General features: G+C 41.6%; 1 protein-coding gene across 1 annotated transcript in view; it reads left to right on the forward strand.

The window, feature by feature from the left end:
• The first annotated feature begins 863 nt into the window (after window positions 1-863).
• SYNE1 (spectrin repeat containing nuclear envelope protein 1) overlaps window positions 864-26,882 on the forward strand; it is a 464,259-nt gene continuing 438,240 nt past the window's right edge. The window contains exons 1-2 of the mRNA XM_049695244.1: window positions 864-940; window positions 8,563-8,847. Coding sequence (XP_049551201.1) covers window positions 8,781-8,847 — 67 coding nt within the window. The 5' untranslated portion in view covers window positions 864-940; window positions 8,563-8,780. The remainder of the gene's footprint in view (window positions 941-8,562; window positions 8,848-26,882) is intronic.

The following is a 26,882-nucleotide window of genomic DNA, read 5'->3' on the forward strand; positions in this document are numbered from 1 at the left end:
AGGTGAGTTTACCAGATTCATGTCAGATATTATTTTGATGGAATCCAAAAGGGAGAGAATTTGAAGGAAATGCAAAACTAATCAGTGGAGTGTTGGCAGCAAGTGAGGAGGGAAAGGCAGGAGGCAAAGAAAAACTTCATCCACTTTAAAGCCCCATCCTTCCATTCTGCAAATGTAGAGAATAGGAAAAACTATTTTCAGATAGAAAATTCGAGAAGGTAATTATTATTTTTAAGATTCTTGCAACATCGTTTCGATTATTTGAGTTGCCACAATCCTGTTGGACTTGGGCTTCATTGTTGGTGAAGAGAGACTATGTTTGACTTTGCTTGGAAACCATAAAACCACAACAAGATAAATTCTTCCGAAGGCTACTAGGCAACCCCAGACTCTCCTCTACACCATGAGAAGGACTTGTGATGAAAGCCTCAGGGAGAGCGTGAGGGAACCTGAAGGTAGTTCTCCAGGGTCATCTTAACGAATAACCAAGAATAAATACGATTCAGATGTCAGGTGTCTTCTCGGGAAATCCAAGCCTTATAAACCCATGAACAAAAATCTATAGTCTGACCAGTCTCCCTAAAATTATATGCTACTGATTTGACAGCCAAAAGGTCAGCCGTTAGGATCTTTTTGAAAGTTGATTTAAAAGGAGCCAGAGGAATGTCCTCATTGAACCGCACCACTTCCTTCCCGGGACCATCAGGGAACCTCCCCAGCCTTTCAAGATAGGTTCTGCTCAGGAAGGTCAGCAGGGCAGTGGAAACCCCAGGCAAAGTTAGCGAGGCGGGGCAGCGAATCCCCTTCCCAGCGCTCTCGGCCATTTCTCTCCTCCTCGACCTCCGGGAGGTGGACCCCGTGGAAAGGCTCCCGGAGAGGGAGGCTCACGAAAAGGCTTTGCAGCTGCGGAGAGACGCCGGAGGCCGTGCTTCTCCGGGAGGTAGGGAAGCGGGTGAGAGAGGCTCGGGCCCCCGCCCCTGGCTCTGCCAGGGACCAGCGCATCCTGGAGCTGGGCGCCGGGCGCGGGGAGGGGCGTGGCGGCGCACGGGTCGCGCCGGGAACCTGCCTGGGGGCTGAACCCGCCTAGCCAACCTTCCCGAAGGGAGCTTTAGTGCGGGGGCGGGGGAGTGGGAGGAGGCCTGAACCCCCAGGGTGCACCCGGAAGGAGGACCGCTTGCAGAGGGAGGGCAGAGCAGCCGAGCAGCTGGGCGCAGGAGTGAGTGAGAGAGTGTGCGAGCGGGCCCGGGAGCGCGGCCGCGGATCCGCCGCCGGCGGGGAGCCGGCCCGGCGTGTTGTACTCGGTCACCAGGGCCGCCCGGCGCCCCGCTGCCCTGCAGCCGCGCCCCGGCTCCCGCCACCGCGGCCGGCCCAGAGCGCGCACCGGCACCGCCGCTGCGCTCGCTGCGCTACCTGGAACCAGAACGAGCCCGAGAGAGAGAGAGAAGGTAAAGGGAAGGAGAGAGGGAGAGAGGAAGGAGAGAGAGAATATGGGTGCAAGCAGCACAAATTGCAGACAAATTGTAAGCAAGTTTGTATGTGCGTGCTCGGGGTCGTGCGTGCTTGATGGGAGGGAGAGGATGGTGATGGTGGCGGTGGTGTGCGTACGTGTGTGATACTCAAGGATGAGGAGAGACGGAGGTGGGGAGCGTTCTCCTTGCATCTCGTGCGTAGATGCCCCTATTAACGTCCCCCCTCTGAGTTGTCACTTCCGCTTGTGGCACTTCTTCTGGGGTCCAGTGATGCAGAAGAAAAAAGCAGCCACCCTCTTATTGCGATGGTCGAGACAGTTGCTACTATCAGATGGGAGATGTAGGGCGCTGAACAAATTCCAGGAGCCTCCCTTCCTCCACTGCCGACTATTTTAGGAAGGGCTGGGGGAGGGGAAATGGGTAGCACGGCCCGGGGCTTGAAGAACAGCGGAGGCCGGGGCTTCAGACTCTACTCCAGCTGTCGCCCTGCGATTTCTGGCAGGCGGACCCTACGCTAGAGGGCAAGATAACTTTCATCTCCTCTCCAGAAAGATACGTTTCAGACAGATTTTGCATCACTGCCGGAGGGAGTTCTGTGAAATGGTGGTTCACAGAGCGGCAGGTGTATGGCAGAGGGCAGGAAAATATGCAAAATAAAGCAGCTATTAGCCATCAGGAAAGAAAGCCGGCTGGGAAACGGGGTTCAGCGGGCTGCCTCGGATAACAGAGCTTGGAGGCTGCAAGTTCAGGCCCTCTTCCACAAATAGAGTCAGGTTCAACCCTGGGGAGAAAAAGACACCAGCTGTGAAGCCGGTCTTAGCATCCCAGAATGTCCATTTCAGAGCTTCTCAGTTTGGGGTAGAAAACCTGTACGCATCTGAAAATTTTCTGTAAATGTTAAGAGAGTTCAAAATGAATGTTTTTTTTTTCTCTCTCTCTTCTTTAATGGGTATCTATTTTTGTCTTCATCTGAGAGCTATTTTTCCAAAGAAAGCGTTTGTATTCAGGAGCTAGACTTGTGTATGAGAAATATTATAATTTTCAATTAAGCAAAGATTATTAATATGACCCACATCTGTGTAAAATGCTGATTTAGCCATGAGTCATGAGGATTGTTCTTTGAGAGGCCTGCTGTTCTCCATGATGAAAAAGATTAATAGGATGGATAAAAACTTCCTGACATCACCAGAACAGTGTAATAAAAAACACATCTGTTTTTTGCTTGCATTTTTGAGTCTGTTTATTACTTTCTGGCAATTTTAGAACAAAATGTGCCAGATCAACACTAAATATATTTCAGGCTGAAGATAAAGACACATCTTCAGACTGACTCAGATAATAATATTGCTCAGTTATTATAGCCTCACTTTTGTCTGTCTTAACTAATATTTGCTCAGTTATTACATTATAGCCTCACTTTTGTCTGTCTTAACTAATATTTGCTCAGTTATTACATTATAGCCTCACTTTTGTCTGTCTTAACTAATGATTTTTTCACAAACTGGTTTATTTCTGTCCTCGTCCCCCACGTAAGAATTTTTTTCCACTTGATTCTTCTGTGCAAAGAAGTAAAGATTGAGAAAAGGTAGCTTATCATTGAAAAATGTTCAAGAATTGCTTGTGCTAAGTGGGGAGGGTGCTACAGTAGGACCTGCTCTCTGATAATTATGCAGCCCACACAGCTACTTGGAGATGAAGGGAGGTGTCACTGAAACCAGATGTAAGAAACCCATGACTGGGCAAGGTTAGTAGCAATTTCTCCCCAGGGCAGACGGCACCAGCGCTAGATACAGCAGTCACACCCTGTGGTCTGAAGACAGGCGTGCAGGACCCAAGGCTCCCCTTTGAGGAAGTCTGCATATCTCCTTCTCTGAAATGTGTTAAATGTGTCCTTCCTTGTGGTCTAAACCAGTGAGAACTCATGTTTGGCACGAAGTGCAATATAGACTCTAGTAAAGCACGGGAGGAAGGTAGCAGGTATCTTTGGGCAAGATTTATACTCCAGGCTTACAAAAAAATGTTCAATCATGACATAGTATCTGTCTTGCTGATCAGCTCTGCACTTCGTCTTTTGAGTACTTCTACATATTTTTGTTCTTCCAGGGAAAGGACCAATTTTTATTTGTTACCCTGTAAAATTCATGAGGGAATAATTAGCAGCCCTGTTCACTGATAGCCAGTACACAGGCATCAGTAATATTTTTGTATTAACTGCAGGATGTCCCTCTTCTTCCCCACCATTTAGCCATCTTAGCATTCATTAATTAGTACCATTACTAAAAGATGAATAGAGAAAAACAATAATTAAATGTAAAATTAGACACTTATGTGATTCGCTCCAGCAAAGGACTTAGATGGAAGGGGGGTTGAGATGTATTCAGTAGCTTTTTTTTTTTTTGCGGTACGCGGGTCTCTCACTGTTGTGGCCTCTCCCGCTGTGGAGCACAGGCTCCGGACGTGCAGGCTCAGTGGCCATGGCTCACGGGCCCAGCCGCTCCACGGCATGTGGGATCCTCCCGGACCGGGGCACGAACCTGCGTCCCCTGCATCGGCAGGCGGACTCTCAACCACTGCGCCACCAGGGAAGCCCCCTGTATTCCTTTTTAATAGAACAAATAGGAAACTGCTTTAGCAGCCAGTTGTCCATTCTGCTTAGAGACTGGAAAAGTCAAGCTGTGATGATTCATTCCCGTGCTTTTCACAGGTGTTGGTGTTAAGAAGAGTACATTGTTCAGATAGGAGAATCCCAGATAGCAGATACTCTAAATTCCCTCTGCATCCCACATGATAAATACAGCAGATGGTAGTGGTTGGGTATTCTCTTTGCTCCTACAGTACCTTGGATTTCTCCATTACAATACGCAACCTACTTTATTGTAATATTGTTTGTATCATCCCCTGCTCTGGTACATAAACTCTAAGAGGGGCTTATCTGTCTTGTTCACTGCTATTTACTCAGTACTGGTGTCCTTTACACGTGGTTTCTCAATACATTTGCTGTATGACATAATAAATACAGGAATCTTACCTCTCTGCTAGGTGTGGTGGATATAATTAGCTGCTTTATAATCTTAGTTCCTTCCCTGGAAATGATTAGAAGATGGTGCAAGGACTGTTGGCACACAACCCATCAGTGTCTCCCTAAGTCTCCCTTCCCATCCCTCACCCTCTCTTCCTCCCCCCACCCCCCGCCCAATATCCTGCACCTGATTAAAAACTCTTAATTAGCCTGGGACTCTTGAGATCATTGACGGTGCTGGACATTCCTCTCATGTCCTAGTTCTGTAGGTCATGCCCACATGGACAGGAAGAGGCAGAATTAAGACTCAGCTCCATGTCTCTTTTGGTCCAGAGTCTGTGCATTTCCCGTTACCACGATCCCATGTCAGGTGGTTGTTGAGCACCTCCATACACAGAACCAGCTCAAGATCATCCAGCTAGTCAGAGCAGAGCTAAGTCTAAACTCACATCTTCCTACATCCAGAACACATATCTTGTAAAAATCTCCTTTTATTATCTTTGTCTGATTAATTTGAAATTTTTATCAAATCACATGGCCCTTTAAATTTAAGTATCAGTAGAAAGCAAGAATATCGTAATTTCACAAAATAGGAAATATGTGTGTACGTGAATGGTAAAAGCAAACTATTTAATCTTATGTCTAAAAAGGGAAGGATGTTGCATCAGCGTCTTTTGCAGTGGGGAGGAAGGAGTTTTCTGAGGGTAGTCCTGTAGAAAACTACACGTTCATACTTTAGTGAGGAATAGAGGAAAACAATAATTAAATGTAAAATTAGACACTTATGTGACTCACTCCGGCAAAGGAGTGGGAGTGAAAGTGATTCAAGAAAACAAAAATATATACTGGGGGCTAGGATGTATTCCAGAGATCTAGTTAATATCAGTGGGTGTGATGTCAAAACAGCAAGAGTTATAACCTCTATGCCTGCAGAATGCTCATGGTCTCATTAGAGGGAGATAAGACTGACTGTTAAGGATTATAAGACAGGTCTTTGCATAGCGTGGCTTGTTGGTGCTGGAGGAATGGAGGGAATTGCTGAAAGTGCGCTGCTGTGTGAGCGGGGGCTTCGCGCAGAGTGTGGGTCCTCGGCTGGGTCCAGCGAGCCTTTGGATTTGCTCAGCTGAGCGTGTGGAGGGGTAATTAAGATGCTGTTCAGCAAGGATGTGAGGGTATGAACTGCAGAGTTTGGGGAAATAGTGACCTGCACAGCTCCTCTACTGCTGCGCTCAGCCTATGGTACCGTGGCCCACAGAAGCTCAAGTCAGAGCCCTGAGAGTCATTCACGATCCCCTGGCTACCTCACCCCCCACTCCCTGTCTCCCCCCAGTCACCAAGTCCTGCACGTTTTGCCTCCTCAAGATTTGTTTGGATTTTACCCTCCGTTCACCATCCTGTTTCAGTCTTTCATCATCTTCCACCTGGACGCCTGAGATACCTTCCTAACAGATCTTCCTGGAACTTTGAGCTGTCAACCTCAAATACACCCTTAAAAAATGTACCTAGAATGGGCTTCCCTGGAGGCGCAGTGTTTTAGAATACGCCTGTCAATGCAGAGGACACGGGTTTGAGCCCAGGTCTGGGAAGATCCCACATGCCGGGGAGAAACTAAGCCTATGTGCCACAGCTACTGAGCCTGAGCTCTAGAGCTTACAAGCCACAGCTTCTGAGCCCGTGTGCCACAACTACTGAAGCCTGCACGCCTAGAGCCCGTGCTCCGCAACAGGAGAAGCCACTGCAATGAGAAGCCGGCGCACTGCAACGAAGAGTAGCCCCCGCTTACCACAACTAGAGAAAGCCCGCGTGCAGCAACGAAGACCCAACACAGCCAAAAATAACTAAATAAAATTAAAAAAAAAAAAAAGAAAAAGAGCAATGTACTTAAAAAAAAAAGTGTAGCTAGAATAACCTCAATCACACGTGGTCACGTCTAGCTTCAAAATCCCTCAAGGTTTCCTGTTGCCTCCTGGAGACTCAGGACCAGCTTCTGGGCAGAGCATACAGGGCTGAGCCATCTGGCTGCTCCCTCCTTTGCCAGCCTCAGCCCCAGAATGTCACCTGATAGAGTCCCTCACTGACTGTTGGCAGTTCTACATACAAATCATGCTGTTTCTTGTGTCCATGCCTTTGCTCAAGCTATCCATCCTGCCTGGCATGCATCTTGTTTTTTTTTGTTTTGTTTTTTTTTTGCGGTACGCAGGCCTCTCACTGTTGTGGCCTCTCCCGTTGCGGAGCACAGGCTCCGGATGCGCAGGCTCAGCGGCCATGGCTCACGGGCCCGGCTGCTCCGCGGCGTGTGGGATCTTCCCGGACCAGGGCACGAACCCGTGTCCCCTGCATCGGCAGGCGGACTTTCAACCACTACGCCACCAGGGAAGCCCTAGGGGAGCCATTTGTAAGATCCCTTAGGCACTTCTCACTGTCTATCAGTCTTCAAATTAAGGTAGCTTTGGTATGTGGGCTGGTGGAATGTTTTTCCCCAGGACATGAAGGCTGCTAATGGGTGTACAGCTCAAGTAGGGCTGCAGGCCTTGAGGCATGAGGGCCAGCCATTAGTAATTATTTCTCCTCTGAGAACCCCTGGGGGAACCACCCACTGAGAGGTACCTCTCTAGCCTAGAAGCTGCCGAGTATTGGGTCCTGCTTTCTGTATCTTTGCAAGTAGCCAGGAGAAGTCTGTCTTTGCCTTCTTACCAGTCAGTGCTATTCACTGCACCACTGACCCCTAACTTGCTAAGTGACCGGTACACCCTTTCTGGCCCCAGAAATGTGCAGGGCAGCAGCAGTGTGCAATGTTTTACATCCTTTTTGAGGTAGTGGTCTAAAAAGATGTTATCAGCGTATTCGTAGAATCTTACTAGATACCAGTATATACTGGTGTTAATGCCATTTTAAAAATCAGTTGTAATCTGTAATTACACTGTATTACTTAACCAATTCTTCACAAATAATACAAGTTTTATGACCACACATTCACGTTATAATGTTTGATAGCACTCATAGACACCTCTTATTTCCTTGCCGAAGAAGTTGGACCATCCCATAGATGAAGGTGGACCACACACATAGATGCGCTGTGTTTTCTTTACCGTCTTGGCTTTTGCCGTCCTCCCCTGCCCCCGCTCTGTTTCTTTTCTTCACCTTCATCATCACAGCCCAGAGATGAGTATGAATTGTAAAAGTATCATGCTCACATAAGCCCCCTTGGTTTGGTGTCTTGGTTAAATTTCTTTTCTCTGGGTACATTTTTCACCCTCCTCTTCTTTCTGTCATCAGTTGTCCTGTTCATGGCAAGGCCTCCTCTTCGGCTAACCCTAGGATTAGGAAATTCATGTTCAAAGTACATGTCTCCATGTCAAGATTTCATCAACTACTCTCTTATCTCTTTTTTACCTCCCCGCGTCCAGCATGATGAATTAAACTTGACCAAAGCAGAGAATACAGGAAGGAAAGGGATTGGAAGGAAAATGTCCTCTCTGTTAGCCCCCCAACTTATTTTAGAATCTTTCTATGGGGAGGGAAAAGCTAGATCAAACCCATTTGTCTTCTAAAATGACAAGATTCGAAATTTGGATTTCTAGAATGAAATAATTTTATATTTATCCTGTTTCAATTCATCAAATTTTAGGAGCTAAAATCTGATCTCATTCCTAAAAAGTGTACAAACACAACAGAGCAAAATAGGTGTGCAAAGCAGGCTGAAATAGCCCAGATAAGAGAACCTGTGAATAGTAGGAAATAGAACCAGCGTTTTGAATACAGGTACTTTCACTTTCATAGATCAATGAAAAAGGTCTAGTTTAAAAAGAAAACATGGAAAAAAATGAATATTTCTCCTTTTAGCAACCAATTTTGCTGTGTATGTTTTGATTATGTGTTTATCAAGTACCATGAGAATTCCTCATATTTGCCTGTTACTTTATAGTTTATAAGTATTTTTACATTAGTTATTTCACTTCAGAAATAAGAGATGAATCATCTCTTCAAATTGAATAAAGATAGCTCTACTTTTTGCACTCGGGTGACCTATATAGATGTTTTAAAAATATTGAACCTTTTCTGTTTGGTTTTCAGGTTCCTGAGTTCATTTAAGAGGACAGTCTTAAAGCAAAAGAAGAAGAAAGAAGTGGTTGGATTTCTGGGAGATCTCTTCGCTGACTGCTGTGAGTGCCTGGGATTCGTCCATGACTCGATAGAACTGGAGAAGTTCAAGTATGTTTTCTGGAGGGACCTAGGGCTGCACTACGTCAGGCAGAGAGTCTCCAGTGGTGGTTCCACGCCAAGGTGGGACCATGGCAGCCTCCAGGACAGCCTCGCGGGCTTCTCGGGACATCGCCAACGTGATGCAGAGGCTGCAAGGTAAGGGGCAGAAACGTCAAGGGTTTTTTGTTTTGTTTTCTCATATGCTTTAAATTTTAAATGCCAGCTTACCTCAGATTCTCTTCAGTTTGCTTGCGTTTTTGTTCAATTTTATGAAGCTGCAGCAGGGAATAGCACCGTGATGGCTTTTATCCTAGTGTTTTCAAACTAGTCCATGCTATTTTAAGATGCTGTCTTCTTTAAGTAGAAAAAAGACAAAGCTCCTTTTTTGGTTTCGTGTCTGCATTAGTGTGACCTTAATGGCTATTCAGTTCAGTGTCTGGCTGAGAACTGAGTCATCGGCAAACTGTCTTTCAATAAAAAATGACGATACAGCACCATGACAAGGCCCTGATAAGGATATCATGACAATGGTGGACAAATAACTATATGCTACAGTCAAATAAGTAAACCAGTGGTTTAGTTATCCCAGCGAGAAAGCTCTTGGACATCTAGAAAGTCTTTAAGCAAAAAGAGGCCAAAAGGCCCAGAGGGGTGTCATGACCTGACGAGATTAATGGCTCGTGGCCCCGTGTGGACTGGAACCCCGTCCTTCACCTGTGTTCTTTCTCCAGCACCAAATGGTTTTACACAAGAGAGTTAACAGGGAAATGTTATGGCAGCTCATAGATGAATTCTTCAGTGTGAATCGTTCAAGTTCTTTCATTTGAAATTGAAACTCATAATTTTCAAAGGAGTTTTTGGAAGTTAATAACAATTTGGCCAAATTATGAATGGATTTTGCATTAACAGAAAGATTGGAATGGCTGTGACTGGGTTAATTCCCAGAACCTTGTCCTTCCTTTCCTTTTTAAGTGAGTAGTTGATTTTTACTTTGTTCTGGTTCCTAAAATCAAAGGCTGTGAACAGTATGACTTCCATCTGAACTAGAAAAATATTAAAATAGGCTTTAAAATACACACTTTAATATGTGTATTCCTTGAACCAGAAAAAAGAAATCATCATCCACACCTACATGAAAATATTGCTTCTTTTGTCACAGTCCTCCTGTTACTTCTCTCAGGCTTCAAATGGCTGTTTTCAGGATATAAAACTGGCCATACTTAGCCGTGTTTGGCTCTAGGCTTTGTCAAGCGAGCTTGAGCATAATACTGTAGCTTGGCTTTTGAGCATGTGACTTTGCACCGCAGCCGTCATATTAATCTGTCACAGCCCCACTTTCCTGGCTTCTAATGCATTTAATGTGCACACGAGCAGTCATTTCCAGTTAGGCACTTTTCACTTTCAGATACAGACCAGACTCTCACCTCTGGCTGTTCATGACCCGGAACATGCTCCGATTTATAGAAAATCAGGCTATCAGTGGGAATGGGTGTTTTTCTTTGTCTGACCGGAGACCACCCGTTTGACTGAAGCTCCTGCAGTCACGTGACCCCCACCCATGTTCATCTGCCTGGGCTGATTTGTGGTGCTTCTGTGCAAGCAGTGTTTGTTTCCCAACAATTGTGGAAAAATCCCACTCGTCATGCTGGAAAGAACCTTGTTAGATAAAAGACCAGATCCTTGCTGAATATGTGGGCATAAACCTCCTCCATAGGCTGAAAAACCTTTGACTGGGTCTCCCCGTTGCCAAGGATCTCCAGTTTAAGTGGTACATCTTTACTTGGGTGGATGGAACACTGAACTTGGAGTTCTTTACTCTGTCTTGTCCGTCTTTGCCGTTTGCCTGGGTACAAATGACTGAGCCATTTTGTGCCCCCGTAACCTCAGCTTCAAAATGATGGAATGGAAACTTAGGGTTCTTTGCAAAAGTGTGGGAAGATACTTAGGTAACGAAGCAGATTTTCCTTTGAATGACTAAATGTGAAAATTCTGTGGATAAGATACATATTGACAACAAAGGAAAGGTGTAGAAAGTAAGTTTGAAACACTTAATTCAGAATCAGATTATGGTCCTACCAGCACTCTACTCTTTATACTTATTTTGGTTTGAGTGAAAATTCTTTTATTAAAGTAGTGGTTAGAGGTGAGAGGAGAGGGAAGGGTACTGATGCCTCAGGGTTTTATTTTATTTTATTTTTTGTAGTGTAGCAGCATGGATGGACTTGGAGGACATTATGCTAAGTGAAATAAATCAGAGAGAGAAAGACACATACTGTAGGATGTTGCTTAATGTGGCATCTAAAACATACAACAAACTAGGGAATATAACAAAAAAGAAGCAGACTCACATATATGGAGAACAAATTAGGGGTTACCAGTGGGGAGAGGGAAGTGGGGAGGGGAATATAGGGGTAGGGGAGTAAGTGGTACAAACTACTATGTATAAAATAAATAAGCTACAAGGATATATTGTAAAACAAAGGGAACATAGCCAATATTTTATGATAACTATAGACAGAGTATAACCTTTAAAAACTGTGAATCACTGTATTATATACCTGAAATAACATATAATATTGCATAGCAACTATACATCAATAAAAATTTTTTTATTAAGGTGATGGTTAGGAGTGAGAGGAGACAGAAGGGTACTGATGGCTCAGTGCTTTGTTCATTTGTTTGTTTTCGTGGATGTACAGATGGTTTTGCTTGAGAGGTGGGTGGAGTGGGGGAAAGCCCTGGAGTCCCACCCTCCCCGCACCCTAGGCCTGTGATGGTAAATGTCCTAATTTAGCATCTATGTGTTTAGGGACCCCACTTGCAAAATGTGGACTGTTTTCACCCTGCTCAGCTCTCTCAAGATTGTTGTCAGGCTCAGTGACATAATAGACAAAAGGTGCTTTAAAAACTATAAATACTGTCATATGGTCAGCTGTTCCGATTGTCATGGAAGAAAACTGGATGAGAAGGCACAGGCCTGACAGTTTGTTGCAAATTGGGCTAGTCATGCAGATTTGGGGAGGAATGTTAACCGTTTTTTTTATATTCTGTACTGTATAAAGCAAGTAACTGTATTACATAATGAAGGGACTATACTTACTGTATAATTTTTTTCCTCTCTAGTATAAGAAAAAGTTATAACATGTCCTAAGGGTACTTGACAAATTTAGAACAATAAACCTTACAATTCAGAAGGAGAGAAAATTCCTGAGCCCTAGATACTTATCATTAACTTTTAGCATCAATTATGTCATAAAATAGGTAATTGGTGACAACAAAATGTAAGATCTGTACAAGATGCAACACATCTAGCCTGCAACAGTGAAAGCCAAATGACAGGGCTGGAAGGAAAGGTGATCTGCGGATTTGTCTGTTAACATATTGATCTGCTGGGTTAATTTTGCCGATTCAGCTGGCAAGGCCTCCTCTTCATCTCAGCTCTCACTGTGCATCCTGCTGATGGCTTTGAACCCAAACAAGAGTCAGCCGGCCAGAGGAGACCTGTCTTCTGCCAGGGGTATTGAGTAACTTTTCTTGCCTGCTACAACGTCCAAACGAGGGACCAAGGTCCTAATAAACGGAGGGCTGCTATTATTACCCAGATAATTAAGACAAGTGAGGGAATTTATTTGAGGAACAGGAAATTTTTATTAACTTAAATAGAACCAGAGTTGCTATTTTCAAAGTTCAAATATATAAGAACATTCTTCTAGAATCCTCTTCTCTTTGCCTGGATAGATAATCCACATAACTAATGTTTTTCCCCCACTCTAGGGTTTTATTGTCATATCAGCTCCATGTATAACTAATAAAAAGCAACATTGAATAATGGTAACTTGGCTTTCCTCTCTTGCTTATTTAGTTTACAACCATAATTGGTGACTGTTTTTCTGCTTTTAGTTTTTACTTCCAGTGCTATGAAATTAAGGCACACACATAGATTGCTACATAATTTAGCTGCTACTGTAGCAGTTCAATATTTCACCTTTGCCACTGTTTGTACTTGTTCGGGCATAATGTTTTAGGCTGGGCTCCTGAATTATGGATGAGCGGACAGACTGCAATGAAGAGTTTTGTTTGCTCTTAAGAAGAATGAATGTTTCTGTAACTTTTACCATTTAAATATAAGCAATTTAATATTTAAATAAAAGCAAATATTAGACACTGGCATAATACAGGGCATTTAAAATTTTTTTTCTTTTTTTTTTTTTTGCGGTACGTGGGCCTCTCACTGTTGTGGCCTCTCCCGTTGCTCTCTCTCCTCTACGTGACACACTAGCCTGCCCATTTGAGTCTTCTCTGGCATTTACCACTTGCTCTGTAAGGTTGCATGGATGCCACCCTGCCTTGAAATAATCAACACTGATACTTTAATTTAAAAATCCTGGGCTTCCCTGGTGGCGCAGTGGTTGAGAGTCCGCCTGCTGATGCAGGGGACACGGGTTCGTGCCCCGGTCCGGGAAGATCCCACATGCCGCGGAGCGGCTGGGCCCGTGAGCCATGGCCGCTGAGCCTGCGCGTCCGGAGCCTGTGCTCCGCAACGGGAGAGGACACGGCAGTGAGAGGCCCGCGTACCGCAAAAAAAAAAACAAACAAAGGAAGAAACCAGTTAACTTGGCTTCTACTTTATTTGCTTTCTTTAAAAAAAATCTTTAACTGAATTTTAATCAAAATTGGGTTTTGACCATAAAATCATTTTAAGGACACCTGTCCAGTCTGAATGGGTTACTGTATTGACCCCTCAGATGTGTGTGTTGTTTTTGTAACTGTCGTGCTTTAAACACATTTTTCCTTCCTAAAGATATATTACATGTTCATATTACTATTAAATGTATTAAAGCATTAACATTTGTATAATGCCCTATCCTCCAAGCTTTTCCTTTTGCAGAGCCTTTTATCCACTGTGCATTATGGAGAAAGTGCCTGAAGCCTTCAGGATTTTTAAAGGCCTGTAAAAATATTGGCTCTCAAATAGAAAAAGAAAACTGCTAAATCAAAATTCACCAAAGTTTACAAATGCTAAAATTATGTCAACTACCTTGAAGGTAGAAATTGGGTCAAACGCATGTCAGTGCCCTGTACATTGAGTAGCACAGTGCATTTCCTAGTATGGACAATTCGTAAGTATTGTTGAGTGAATATAACAGACTGATTTTCAGCGGTGGAAGCAGGGAGACTAGGAGGGTCAACTTTGATAACTCGGAAGAGAGATAAGAGTGGCTTCGACTAGATATTAAACAATGGATAGAGACAGAAGTGGTAAAAATCTAGATATATTTCGAAAGTAAAGCCAAAAGATTTTGCTGATGGATTGGCTGTGGTGTGTGAGAGAGAGGAGTGAAAATTGGCCCCTTCATTTTTCATTTGGAAATGAGGAAATATATAAGACTGTTGGGAATAAGGTTGAGAAGGAAAATCAAGAGCTCTGGGGGACATGTTACATTTTAGATGGCTGGTGGACATCCAAGAGAGTAATTGAGTGTCTGAGACTGTAGAGATCAAGGGAGAAGATACAGCTGGAAAAAACATTTGGAAATCCTAAGCACATAGAGAGTATTTAAAGCTGTGGGATGGGCTGACACCACCCAGGGAATAAGAATAGATAGAGGGCTTCCCTGGTGGCGCAGTGGTTGGGAGTCCGCCTGCTGATGCAGGGGACACGGGTTCGTGCCCCGGTCCGGGAGGATCCCACATGCCGCGGAGCGGCTGGGCCTGTGAGCCATGGCTGCTGAGCCTGCGCGTCCGGAGCCTGTGCTCCGCAAAGGGAGAGGCCACAACGGTAAGAGGCCCGCGTACCGCAAAAAAAAAAAAAAAAAAAAAAAAAAAAAGATAGAAAAGAGGTTTGAGAACTAGAACATCCAACATCAGGGGCAGGAGGATGAGGAGAGCCCCACATATGAGACTGAGAGCTGCAGCCTCTGTGGTTAGAAGAAAGAAGACAGAAGGCTTCCCTGGCAGCCAAAGGAGAAAGTTCAAGGATGAAGTGATCAATTGTGTTGATGCCATTAATGTTCTTTACATGTGCAGATTTCAATGTTTATAGCACATAAAAAGATTATGTGTTTTTTATATATAAATATCAGGCCTGAGTTGATGCATATAGTTTCAAAATCATTTCTGGAAGAAGAAAAGAATGGTCCTGTGCGTTGCCCGTAAAGAGTTGCAGGGTTCTTGGAAGTTAATTGGATAAGAGCAATTCCTTAAGAATTAATTATATAAATAAAATTCTGTATTGATGTTGAGCCCAATCAATAATGCATCCTAAGGATAAAATAGCTCTCACTCAGGCCCTAATCAGCTCTCCATCCTTGTGGAGTTGGGGACCCTGCTGTGAACTGAAGGATTGTCCTTGTGAGAATGGTGCGTCCACTGATGCCATTTTGGACACCTGTGTGTGACTCTCGCATCTCAGTGCACCTCCTTCGCTCATAAATCTCCACTTGCACCCCTTGACTTTATCTTTCTAGACTCGTTCCACATAAGAAAACTAAGAGCATTCCTCTCCTGTTTTGGAGAAAGTCTTTATGGAGTCGGTGTCATCTCTTTTCACTGCTTTGGTCATTGTTGAGTTAGCTCCTCTAGGACGTAATGAAACTATGACATTCAAGGTGTTTGGATTATCTGAATCATTGTGACGACTTTGGAATTGCCCCTCCATTGAGACTGGGGTGGTAGGTACCATTCCCCAAAATGCTGTAACTGAATTTGGGAAAACGACGTTTGCATTTGGGAGAACTCTTTCAATCATTGTGCTGGTAGCTATTTAACTCCGCCTGTGTTGAGTCAAACCTGGGGCCGTGGGTTGGCCTCTGTAAGAAAATGGAGGCCACACAGGTGCCCTTGAACTTTAGAGTTTCATGAATGTATAATTTAGGTAATAGATACCGATAAAGGGAAAAAGTGCTAGACTAAATGTCATGTGATATATTCCTGATATATCTTAAAAGCCTTATAGAAGCAATTCACACCCCAGGTTATTATTTTTCTCTTATATTTTCCTTCTAATTGGAGCTAATGAGACTATTGACACATTTTTTATGTGGTATTCACACCTAAATACATAGTTCCTGATCTTTGCATGACATTTTGTAATTAAGCAATTATCAGTCATAGGATTCAGTTAATCATGTACTCATTTAGCTAGAAGTTATCGTGTAAGAATATATGCCGCTTTGCCATAATTCTGAGGACAGGCAAATCATAATTTTCTGTTTGTTTTACTCAAATAAATGAATGAAAATGGGAGAAGGAGGAATTGACAACTGCCAGAGTCAAGGTGAAATGGTTTATGTAAGATTTTAAATTCCTTGGATGTAGTGAAGTTTGCTTTAGTATTTTTTAAATAGTTTCTATGGTAACCTATGTTCTTTTTGTTTCCTCATTGTTCACAATGACCTCTTGGATTAAAAACAAACAATTCCTTCCTCTGCTGATATTAATCTTTCATGTTTAGTAAACACTGGTCCCCACCCATGTTTTAAAAAAATTATTTACCTTGAATTATACAGCTGTTCTCCATTCTTTTGCTTCCTTTCTCCTCACGTGCCACCAACATTGTTCACATGGCATTTTGAATCCCTTTTATCTATTTATTCTTTATTATACTGATGACTTGTTTACTGATTTGGGCCAGGAGCCTGCACGTCTGGAGCCTGTGCTCGGCAATGGGAGAGGCCACAACAGTGAGAGGCCCACGTACCGCAAAAAAAAAAAAAAGCAAAAAGAAAAAGCGTAGATAGAAAAGAGGTTTGAGAACTAGAATATCCAACATCAGGGGCGGGAGGATGAGGAGAACCCCACATATGAGACTGAGAGCTGCAGCTTCTGTGGTCAGAAGAAAGAAGACAGAAGGAAAATTTGAAATTTCCAGGACTTATCTTGTGGGGTTTTTTGTTATTGTTGCTGATTTTCTTATTATTTTATGGACCATGGTGTTCATGTTGCCAAGAATTACACTAATTACATACACATGGTCACAGTTTTCAGCTCCTTTACTTTTCTGAGAGTTCTCACAGATTTTTATCCACTTGTGGTTGAAATGAGCATTCATTGCTCTAATATAGAAGGGAAAAATGTGGAATTCTTACCCAGAAACCCGGGAGCTAAACAGCACCCTTGATATTATAATGAAAGAGATTGTTCAAAATACAACTCCAGTTGGGTCTTTCCCCCTGTTTCAAAGCCTACAGTGACTCATCATAACCTTTAAGATAAATTCATTATTCGAAATGGATCTTCCTATGTGGCTCCTTTTAACTTCCTGTCTTTGTTTCTGATCACCCTCCATAAATGATGTTGTTTCCACCACCCTGAACCACTTCTGGTTTTCCTTCAAGCTAATTTCCATCTCACTTCCATGTGTTTGCATGTTCTCTTTCTCTCTGTCTCTCTCTCCCCTTTTTCTTTTTCTTTACCTAGACTTGGCTCAGGCTTTAAGACTCAGATAACACATTGTCTCCACTCTCCCCATGCCACCAGCCAAAGTGAAATGACTCCTCCTTTGTCCTCTACTGTCAGTATGCTTCTGTTAAAGTATTGATTATATCAGTCTGTCATGGTTTGTTTCTTTCTCTCTGTGTCGCATTAGAATATTCGAACCTTGAGGGTAGGGGTCTTGTCTTAGTCAACTTTGGATATCCAGTACTGAGCACAAAACTTGACATGTAGTAGGTACTCAGTTCATCCAATTGTGCATGCCTGCATTTAATAAATATTTTTTGAGCCTCTGCTGTGTCCAAGTCCTCTGACTACAGATGTGAATATGATATATGGGGTTTCTCTCCTTGTGGGGCTGTAGTCTACTGGAGTGACATGATAATTAACAAGGAATTTATAAACTGGGTGATAGATATGATGTGTAAGTATATGTTTGATGAATAAATGAATGAATAAATGAAATTTCCACAAAACACGCAGATGTAATTAAGTAAATTGACCAGGCTAGCAGACCATTTAATGGTCTAAATTATTTTCATGTAATCTTTTACTCTGCCTGAGTTGAAAACACCTTATTCTTAAAAGCCCAGGTCCCAGTTTTATAGAACTGGTGTGGTTGTTTAGATTGGAAGTGACTTATCGTTTATAATTTGATGTTCGTATTTTGAAGATGAAGTGACAGAGTTCTTGAGCAGTGAAATGATAAGCAAGGTCATAAGTAGATATATGAGGCACTCCCACCTCTGAGAAAATTGAGGGGTAACTTGCTTTTCATACATTAGTGCATATTCCTTCAAGATTATTCTTTTGCATAGTTGCTAATAATCAACTGGATCATTATGGATAGGAGACAAGACTAGCTCTGTAATTTTTTATTTTGGCTTAGTACAAATAAAAGTGTGGGCCCTTGTTCAGCAGTTATTAAGAACAGTTAATATGCAGCAGAACATTGAGCCACGTGTAGGGCCAATCTGGGTATAGGGCCCATCTGGGTGCAGGGCCCCATACAGTACCCAAGTCACACACCCATGAGGCCAGCACTGGTAGGAGATCAGACTTGGGAGAACTTCAGACCCTGAGGGCCACTGCAAAAGCAAAATTAAGAGGTGGAAGAGGGTGAAGAGGAGAGGAAGCAAAACATCCAAAGGAGCCCTTAGCTATCTCAGAATTGTATCTGGAACAGTCTTGTAGAAAAGGAGGACTGTCTCTCTCACCTCATCTCAACCCTTCCTTGACTGGAACACAAAGCTAGTCCTTGAGCACTTGAGCGCAATCAATCAACTGGTCTATGGGTTAAATATACTGGGGGCCTGGGAGCCTTCCCATCACTTACAATCTTATCTTTCTAGGTTTCAAAATAACTTATCAAAAAAATGATTCATGGCCACTTAGCGAATTGAAGCTTGCTTATACATTTCATCAAAAGGAAAGATCATTTTGATGATTAATTATTTTAATATCCAGTTTTCTACCAAAAACATTTAGGTTGTACTGAATAATCATGATGAGAAACTAGGAATTATTTTCTTATTTCTAGATGTATTCACGTTAATTATATCCCTTTAATATCTCTGTTCTACGATTAGTAGCACTACAGTCAAATTTGTAAGAAATGTGATACAGGCCATATAAAAAGATTTGGTGGAAATTTCTTGTGTCTTGACTTCATCTTATTCAGTAAACTTGTGAAAAATCCCTAAAGAGTGCATGGCTTTTGTGTTTACAAGTCAAAAGGCATGAAAACATATGGTTGTGAAAGCATTGCCAAGTTCATGGGTCTCATACGGTGAGTGTCGAATATTCTGAGATCATTTCATGTTCTAATGTTACGATACTTTTCTATTTTCATAATTATGCTAGGTAGACACCTATGCATAATTAATGAATTTTATGAACTAATATAAAGCATAGTTAAATCAGACTGGAAACGTGTATACAAATAGCACTCTTTTTTAATTCTTTTCCATTATGGTTAATTATAGGATATTTAATTTAGTTCCCTGTGCTATATAGTAGGACCTTGTTGTTTATCCATTCTGTATATAATAGTTTGCACCTGGTAATCCCAGACTCCCAATCCGTCCCTCCCCCCCGCCCCTTGGCAACCACAGGTCTGTTCTCTATATCTGTGAGTCAGTTTCGCTTTCGTAGATAAGTTCATTTGTGTCAGAGTTTAGATTCCACATATAAGTGATATCGTATGGTATTTGTCTTTCTCTGACTTACTTCACTTAGTATAATAATCTCTAGGTACATCCATGTTGCTGCAAATGGCATTATTTCATTCTTTTTTATGGCTGGGTTGTATTCCAATATATATATATATATATATACACACACACACACACACACACACTCACCCCCCCACATGTTCTTTATCCATTCATCTATTGATGGACATTTAGGTTGTTTCCACGTCTTGGCTATTGTAAATAGTGCTGCTATGAATATAGGGATGCGTGTATCTTTTCAAATTATAATTTTGTCCAGATATATGCCCAAGAGTGGGATTGCTGGATCATATGGTAGCTCTAGTTTTAGTTTTTTGAGGAACTTCCATACTGTGTTCCATAGTGGCTGTACCAATTCATTCCCACCAACAGTGTGGGAGGGTTCCTTTTTCTTCACACTTCTCCAGCATTCATTTATCTGTAGGCTTTCTGATGATGGCCATTCTGACCGGTGTGAGGTGGTACCTCATTTTAGTTTTGATTTGCATTTCTCTAATAATAGGGATGTTGAGCATCTTTTCATTTGCCAGCTGGCCATCTGTATGTCTCCTTTGGAGAAGTGTCTATTTAGGTCTTCTGCCCATTTACAAGTAGCACTCTTTAACATTTTCTGTTCGGTTTTATATTGTCTGTTTTCTGTGAAATACACGTCTCACCTTTGTGATAAAATGGCACCTGCTCACCACCACAATAATCAGACAAAGAAGGAGTGGTGGTCCTGATGTATTTTAAAGCCTTGTATATTTTTTTCTTTTGATACTTTGTACTTTTAAAAAGAACAGTTTCATGACACCATTGAGTCTTGGACATACTTTTTGAGTTTAATATGATGATAGCAGTGGTCACATAAAACTCCATCAAGGATCTATAAATATTTGGAAGATGGCCAGTTATATTAAAAATATCACGTTGTCTGTTTAACATTACCCATAAAAATCTGCATTTTTTAGATTCCCTAGGTAACACTCAGTGATTGAAATCTAAGTGTCCTGAAAGGCTTATAGAATCTTATCATTTTTGAGGGAAAACTCGTAAAAGATCTTGTCTAACTCTGATTTTTAAAGATGAGTAATTGAAATTCCTGAAGATTAAACAACTTTTACAAAGTCATGCATTTAGTTAAGGCAAAATCAGACTAGAACCTTAGATTATCTGACTTTCTCCAGAATTATGGAATTTTCTCCTCATGATAAAATTATACGGCTCATGAATAAGCATTGCCTTTTCAGCTTTGTTCTGAGTTAAAAAGCAAGGTTGATATTTAGTGTGTGCTTAGTTCACATAAAAACTTACACTTTGTATTTACCTCTAATTAGAGCACATTTTACAAATAGCTGGAGCTGTTGAGGGCATAGCCAACGTCTGTCTCAACTTTGCAAAATATGGTAAATGTTCACTGAACAATTGTTGAATGGATATTAGGTTAGGAAAGTCACCTCCTCTGCAGTGTGCCTTTGGAGAGAGAGAGAGAGAGAGAGGGAAAGAGAGGGAGGAAGAGAGGGAGATAGGGGAAGAGAGAGAGCTCATCACTTGACTTTTTAACTGTTGCTTCAATAGGGCTATTGCAAAAATTTCTCTGTAGAGACTACGTATTTGCTGTAGTCACTTGAACTAGAAATTATTAACTATAGGCTGTAGCTTAAAAAATAATGTTATTCTCAAGGACGCTTTTTCTTCTGAAAGCTTTGCCATGCAATTGACTCGTTTCTTTGCATTTGTGTGATCTTTTGTTTGTGAAATACAGTAATGAGTGGCCATTCAGCAGATATTCCATTCCTACAACAATTATAAATTGAACACCTCCTATGTTCCAGATACTGTTAAGCATAGAGGATCTTACTCTGAAACTGACAGTCGTGTCCTGTTCCTTACGGGACTTCAAAGCTAGTAACCAGTTTGTAACCACAATTGAAGAATTTTGCCACGGGTCACTCTGGACAGGGGGCAGAGGATGCTTTGGAAGTAGGTTGACATTCCTCCTGGTCAGACGCCAGACATGGCCCCAGGAGCCTCCCTGGCTACCACTGTGCAGATGCTCTGCCTCGGGCACCGGCCCTTCCTCATGTTAATTCTCATGCCAGCTTTTGGGAACCAGGCCACAGTCTGACAGAATTGCCAATGAGCTCCCCTTCTCGCCACACTCCAGATGGGCCTTTGGGTTGTGGACAACAAACTGTGGCTCCTTTCTCTAAGCACTGCCAAGCCACGGACTGGGAGGACGGAGGGATGAAAGACACTCGCTTCCTTCCCCATGGCGCATCCACGGTGCATTTATGCCACAGATTTTTAATGTTAACCTATTGTTCATTATACCAGGAAAAGTTGGCATTTGTTCTGTGTCCAAGACTTTTAGGAATAGTAATTGTTAATTATTACTTTCCTGAACTTCGTGTTTTAACTTTGGTTTGGGGAAGGTATGAACTAGTTGAATGGCATACTCTGCCCATTTTATTTAAAACCAAGCATTACTCTAATGAACACATATAGCTGCAAGAGTAATTTAAAATAATTTTTAAATTACTAAAAGCCCCAATCCTTGATCACAACTATAAAAATATCTTTAAACATCTGTGTTTAGAAAAACAAAATTGTTCCTATGCTCCAAACTATAAAGAAAGCCTTTCTACCCAGAAAGCTATGTGCAGTTCCAACCTGACATTGGTTTTAATTGGCTCAGTTATTGATGCTTCAGAAAGGGAGTTTTATAAGGGAAAAGTTGAATCAGGCTTAAGTGCTAACCACTGGACTCAAGTGCTGTAATGCATTTCTTCCTGGCAGAGTTGCTTCATAACCAGCTATACATTAATGACAGCTTTTATGTGTTTGATAAAGATAACTATTTCCTGTTATCCAAAATAGCTTCTATGTAGGTCAGATTATCAATGCAGAACATTAGACACTCCTTTTACATTTCAAGAACCATCAGTGCTTTGAAATACCAAGTGGCTTTTGTTTCTGGTTTGAGAGAGGAAACATGAGTCCATTTTTCAAAAATGTCTCCATTGCTAGTTGACTATTTAATAATTTAAGATAGATGTCTAGAAAATACAGAGATTTTTATCATTACTTTTTTAGCCACATGGGCTGAAAGAAAGAAGTCCAAATGGAAAGCTAGTAAGATTGCTATACTTTAAGCAAAAATATTCTTCATAAACTATAGTAATTGTTTTTAGCATTTTATCAGTGAGATTAACCAAAAAATGTATTAGACAGGTTTCTAAATTTTTTCCCAAAATATAGATAGCTTAATTTTCTCAGATTATACAAATAGTATGTTTCTTAAAATTCAACCATTATAGAAAAGTATAAACAACAAAGTGATAATGTCTCCAATTCACTGAGGTAGGTGAACAGATGACAGATAGATAGATGACAGACAGATGTATCTAAGTATTTTGGTAGATATCCTTCTACGTGTTTTTCAGTGCACACACCTATAGAGGAGAAAAGCTGGACCCCCTGCTAACGGGGGGCGAGCGCATGACCCCCACCTCCCCCGCCCTCGCGCTGCCTCTGTCCCTGGCGCGCGGCCACCCAGTGTAGCACAAACTCGCGCGTCCTGGCCGCGCCTTTGTACACACCGCCGCCGAAGGAGGCTCCGAGGGGGTGCAGGCTCAAGCCCTGCGTTTTCTCTTCTTTTACTTTTCTTTTTTGACTTTGGAAGAGAGAAAAACAGAGTGTTCGATTCTGCCTTATTTATGTTTCTACTCGGGAACAAACATTGGTTGTGTGTGTTTTCTTGTGTGGGATTTTTAAAGAAATGGGAAGAAGAAGAAAAAAACTCCCTCCTTCCCTTTCCTCACTCTCGCTTCCCTTCCCCTTCCATCCCTCCGAGGCCCCCTCCTCCCGCCCTTTTTCTTCTGTTTGTTTTTTTGTTTCGTTTTGCTATGAGTCCACATTCCTGTTTGTAATCCTTGGTTCTTTTATTCTCTGTAGTTTTTTTTAAATGGAACAATATATAGTGCACTTCTTCACACATCAATAAATATAAATCTACAGTGACATTGAACGGCTAAATAATATTCCATTTTAGATATGCACCATAGTTGGTTTAACTAGTCCTCTTTTGGGACTCACTTTTCACTATTATAAGTAAGATTAATAATCTTTTGACGTAGGATGCTCTTTCTGTATTGGATTTTACATTAAGAAACAGACTAAATGTGATATAGTTTATACTTTTTAAGAATCAGTTGTATAATCATTTTAGTGAGCAAGTTTTCAAAAGAATAAGAGGATGAAAATCTAATTATCATTATCAGTGACTTAAAAGTTTGAATAGAAGTTGGTATGTTCCCCATTATTATGGAATATTTTCTCATGAAGTTCGCACACATTTTCTCCAGATATAGTCAAACTACCTAATCCAGAAGGAGAGTAGCTCTCCTGGTATCTGCATCTGATTTAAATGGGAACTTCTGAAAGGAGATTTATGTCGGGAGCTGATGCTTCCTTTCCTATGAACAGACTGATTCCCATTCAGCGATGGGCAGCACCATCAGTAGCATTTTATTCAAAATGACACAAACATTTTTGCAAAACAATACTACCTGTGTTATAATTACACTGAATTTAGTCCTCATATTGCAGAATATAATCTTGAAATCAAGAATGCAGGACAAAAAATAATCTCCAACCCTGAGGTAATAATGTGTAGGCAGTTGAGGGACTGGAGTTTTATTTTCCTTTTCCTTGATTCACCCAGACCACTGGCTCAGCTCTCAGTTTGATGCTGTGAGTGGGAGGGAGAAGTTGCGAGAAGTCAGGAAAATAATAGGGGCCAAGACGCTACCATCTTGCCTTGTATTCCTGCCAGTGATGATTTCACCTGCAGAGCAGTTCCTTTAGTGTGAAATACACAGATGCTCTTCCCTGGCTGGCCCCTGCTCCTGCTTCTACATTGTGCCCTGTCTCACAGTTACTCCTATTTTATTCCTCAGCTCAAGGTTAGTGGCCACAGAGCAGGTGCCTGTCCCACCAGGTTAGCTCTTTTGGTAGGACTCACTCAGTCTCTTAGTCTCTCCCTCCCTGCCTCCCTGACTTCTCTCTGTCTCTGTCTCTCTCTCTCTCTGAATAGTAACTACTTAAAACTCGACAGGTATTAACTAAAAAATAAAGCACCTCTGGGTCTGGTTTCAGATCATGAGAAATTTTTATTTATATTCTACTTGTTCCAGAAAGGATTGAAAATAACAAAAATACACACAACCCAATGCAATTTGTTTTCAAATGAGGAAGCGAGTAAGTGATACCCAATGGAAAGTACTAATTAACATCGCCTTCCTTCTTCACTTCGTGCAATGTCCAAGTTTGGACAAGACAATGTCCAATGACATTGTCCAATGTCCAGTGTCTCCAGCTGAGGGATGAAGAGCTCAGGATACTGGAGGAGTGGAGGGTGGAGAAGATGCACAGTGTCTTATCTCCAGGTTGCTGAGTGCCAGACTTTGGCATCCATTGAAGGAGCATAAAATGAGTGGACATCAAGGGGCGAGACAACCCAGGACAAGGAACATCTGGATAAACAAACAAAGTGACTGGGGGACACTGGGGATGAATTTTGAAAGCCTGTGTAGCCTTCTACATGCAGCCTGTGACTGATTGTAAAGGACTCAGGATGGAATCAGTAGGGAACACATACCCCTCACCCTCACTCTTTGTTTAAACAGTCTCATATTGCCCAATGCTTAGACCTCATCATACGAACCATTTCTCTCAGTGCTGTTTAGATTTCATTCCTGTTGGAACTGTTGCTAGTCTAGTGACTCTCAAATCATTTCAGATCATGATTTGTAATCTTGTCTGTGGGTGTCCAAGGTGCCCTCTGCCCATGGCCTGAACTTCATTTTTACACTTTAGCTATTCAGCAGGGCTGTATCCTGCCAGGATCCTTTGTCCTTCAGGAAAGGAAAGCATTTACATCCTTATCGTGCTGTGGTTTTCTCATCTGACTTAGGCTGGTATCGTTCATCTGCTTCATTTACCCCTACCATTTGCTTCTCAGTGGCACTGGTGGTTGAAAGTTGACCTTAACCTATTGCTGCCTCTTTGGTTTGTCTCAAATGTATTGATTAGCCCAAGTTAAGGTTGAATACCCAATTAGGTGAGCCTCAGTTTCTTCAATTAACCCTGTGCCCAGCTAGGTCTGCTGTTGTTCACGGTCTTTTTTAGTTTTTGAATTAAATTAAATTAATTAATTAATTTATTTATTAAAGGGAAATTTTTTTTTTGAATTTTAGAATTTTCTTTACTTTTTTATACAGCAACTTCTTATTAGTTATCCATTTTATACATATTAGTGTATATATGTCAATCCCAATCTCCCAATTCACCACACCACACCCCCCGCCACTTTACCCCCTTGGTGTCCATAAGTTTGTTCTCTACATCTGTGTCTCTATTTCTGCCCTGCAAACCGGTTCAACTGTATCATTTTTCTGGATTCCGCATATATGCATTAATATATGATATTTGTTTTCTCTTTCTGACTTACTTCACTCTGGATGACAGTCTCTAGGTCCATCCACATCTCTACAAATCAGCCAACTTCGTTCCTTTTTATGGCTGAGTAATATTCCGTTGTATATATGTACCACAACTTCTTTATCCATTTATCTGCCATTGGGCATTTAGGTTGCTTCCGTGACCTGGCTATTGTAAATAGCGCTGCAAATGAACATTGGGGTGCATGTGTCTTTTTGAATTATGGTTTTCTCTGGGTATATACCCAGTAGTGGGATTGCTGGAACATATGGTAATTCTATTTTTAGTTTTTTAAGGAACCTCCATACTGTTCTCCATAGTGGTTGTATCAATTTACATTCCCACCAACAGGGCAAGAGGGTTCCCTTTTCTCCACACCCTCTCCAGCATTTGTTTGTAGATTTTCTTTTTTTTAAAATTTTATTTAATTTATTTTTTTATACAGAAGGCTCTTATTAGTTATCCATTTTATACATATTAGTGTATATATGTCAATCCCAATCTCCCAATTTGTTGTTTGTAGATTTTCTGATGATGCCCATTCTGACCAGTGTGAGGTGATACCTCATTGTAGTTTTGATTTGCATTTCTCTAACAGTTAGTGATGTTGAGAAGGTTTTCATTTGTCTCTTGACGACCTATATGTCTTCTTTGGAGAATTGTCTATTTAGGTTTTCTGCCCATTTTTTGATTGGATTCTTTGTTTTTTTAATATTGAGCTGCTCTTTATGTATTTTGGAGATTAATCCTTTGTCCGTTAATTCGTTTGCAAATGTTTTCTCCCATTCTGAGGGTTGTCTTTTTGTCTTGTTTATAGTTTCCTTTGCTTTAAGTTTCATTAGGTTCCATTTGTTTATTTTTGTTTTTATTTCCATTACTGTAGGAAGTGGGTCAAAAAAAGATCTTGCTGTGATTTATGTCAAAGACTGTTCTTCCTGTGTTTTCCTCTAAGAGTTTTATAGTGTCCGGTCTTACATTAAGGTCTTTAATACATTCTGAGTTTATTTTTGTGTATGGTGTTAGGGAGTGTTCTAATTTCAA

This window comes from Orcinus orca, chromosome 12 (genome assembly GCF_937001465.1).
Source record: "Orcinus orca chromosome 12, mOrcOrc1.1, whole genome shotgun sequence".
Lineage (NCBI taxonomy): Eukaryota > Metazoa > Chordata > Mammalia > Artiodactyla > Delphinidae > Orcinus > Orcinus orca.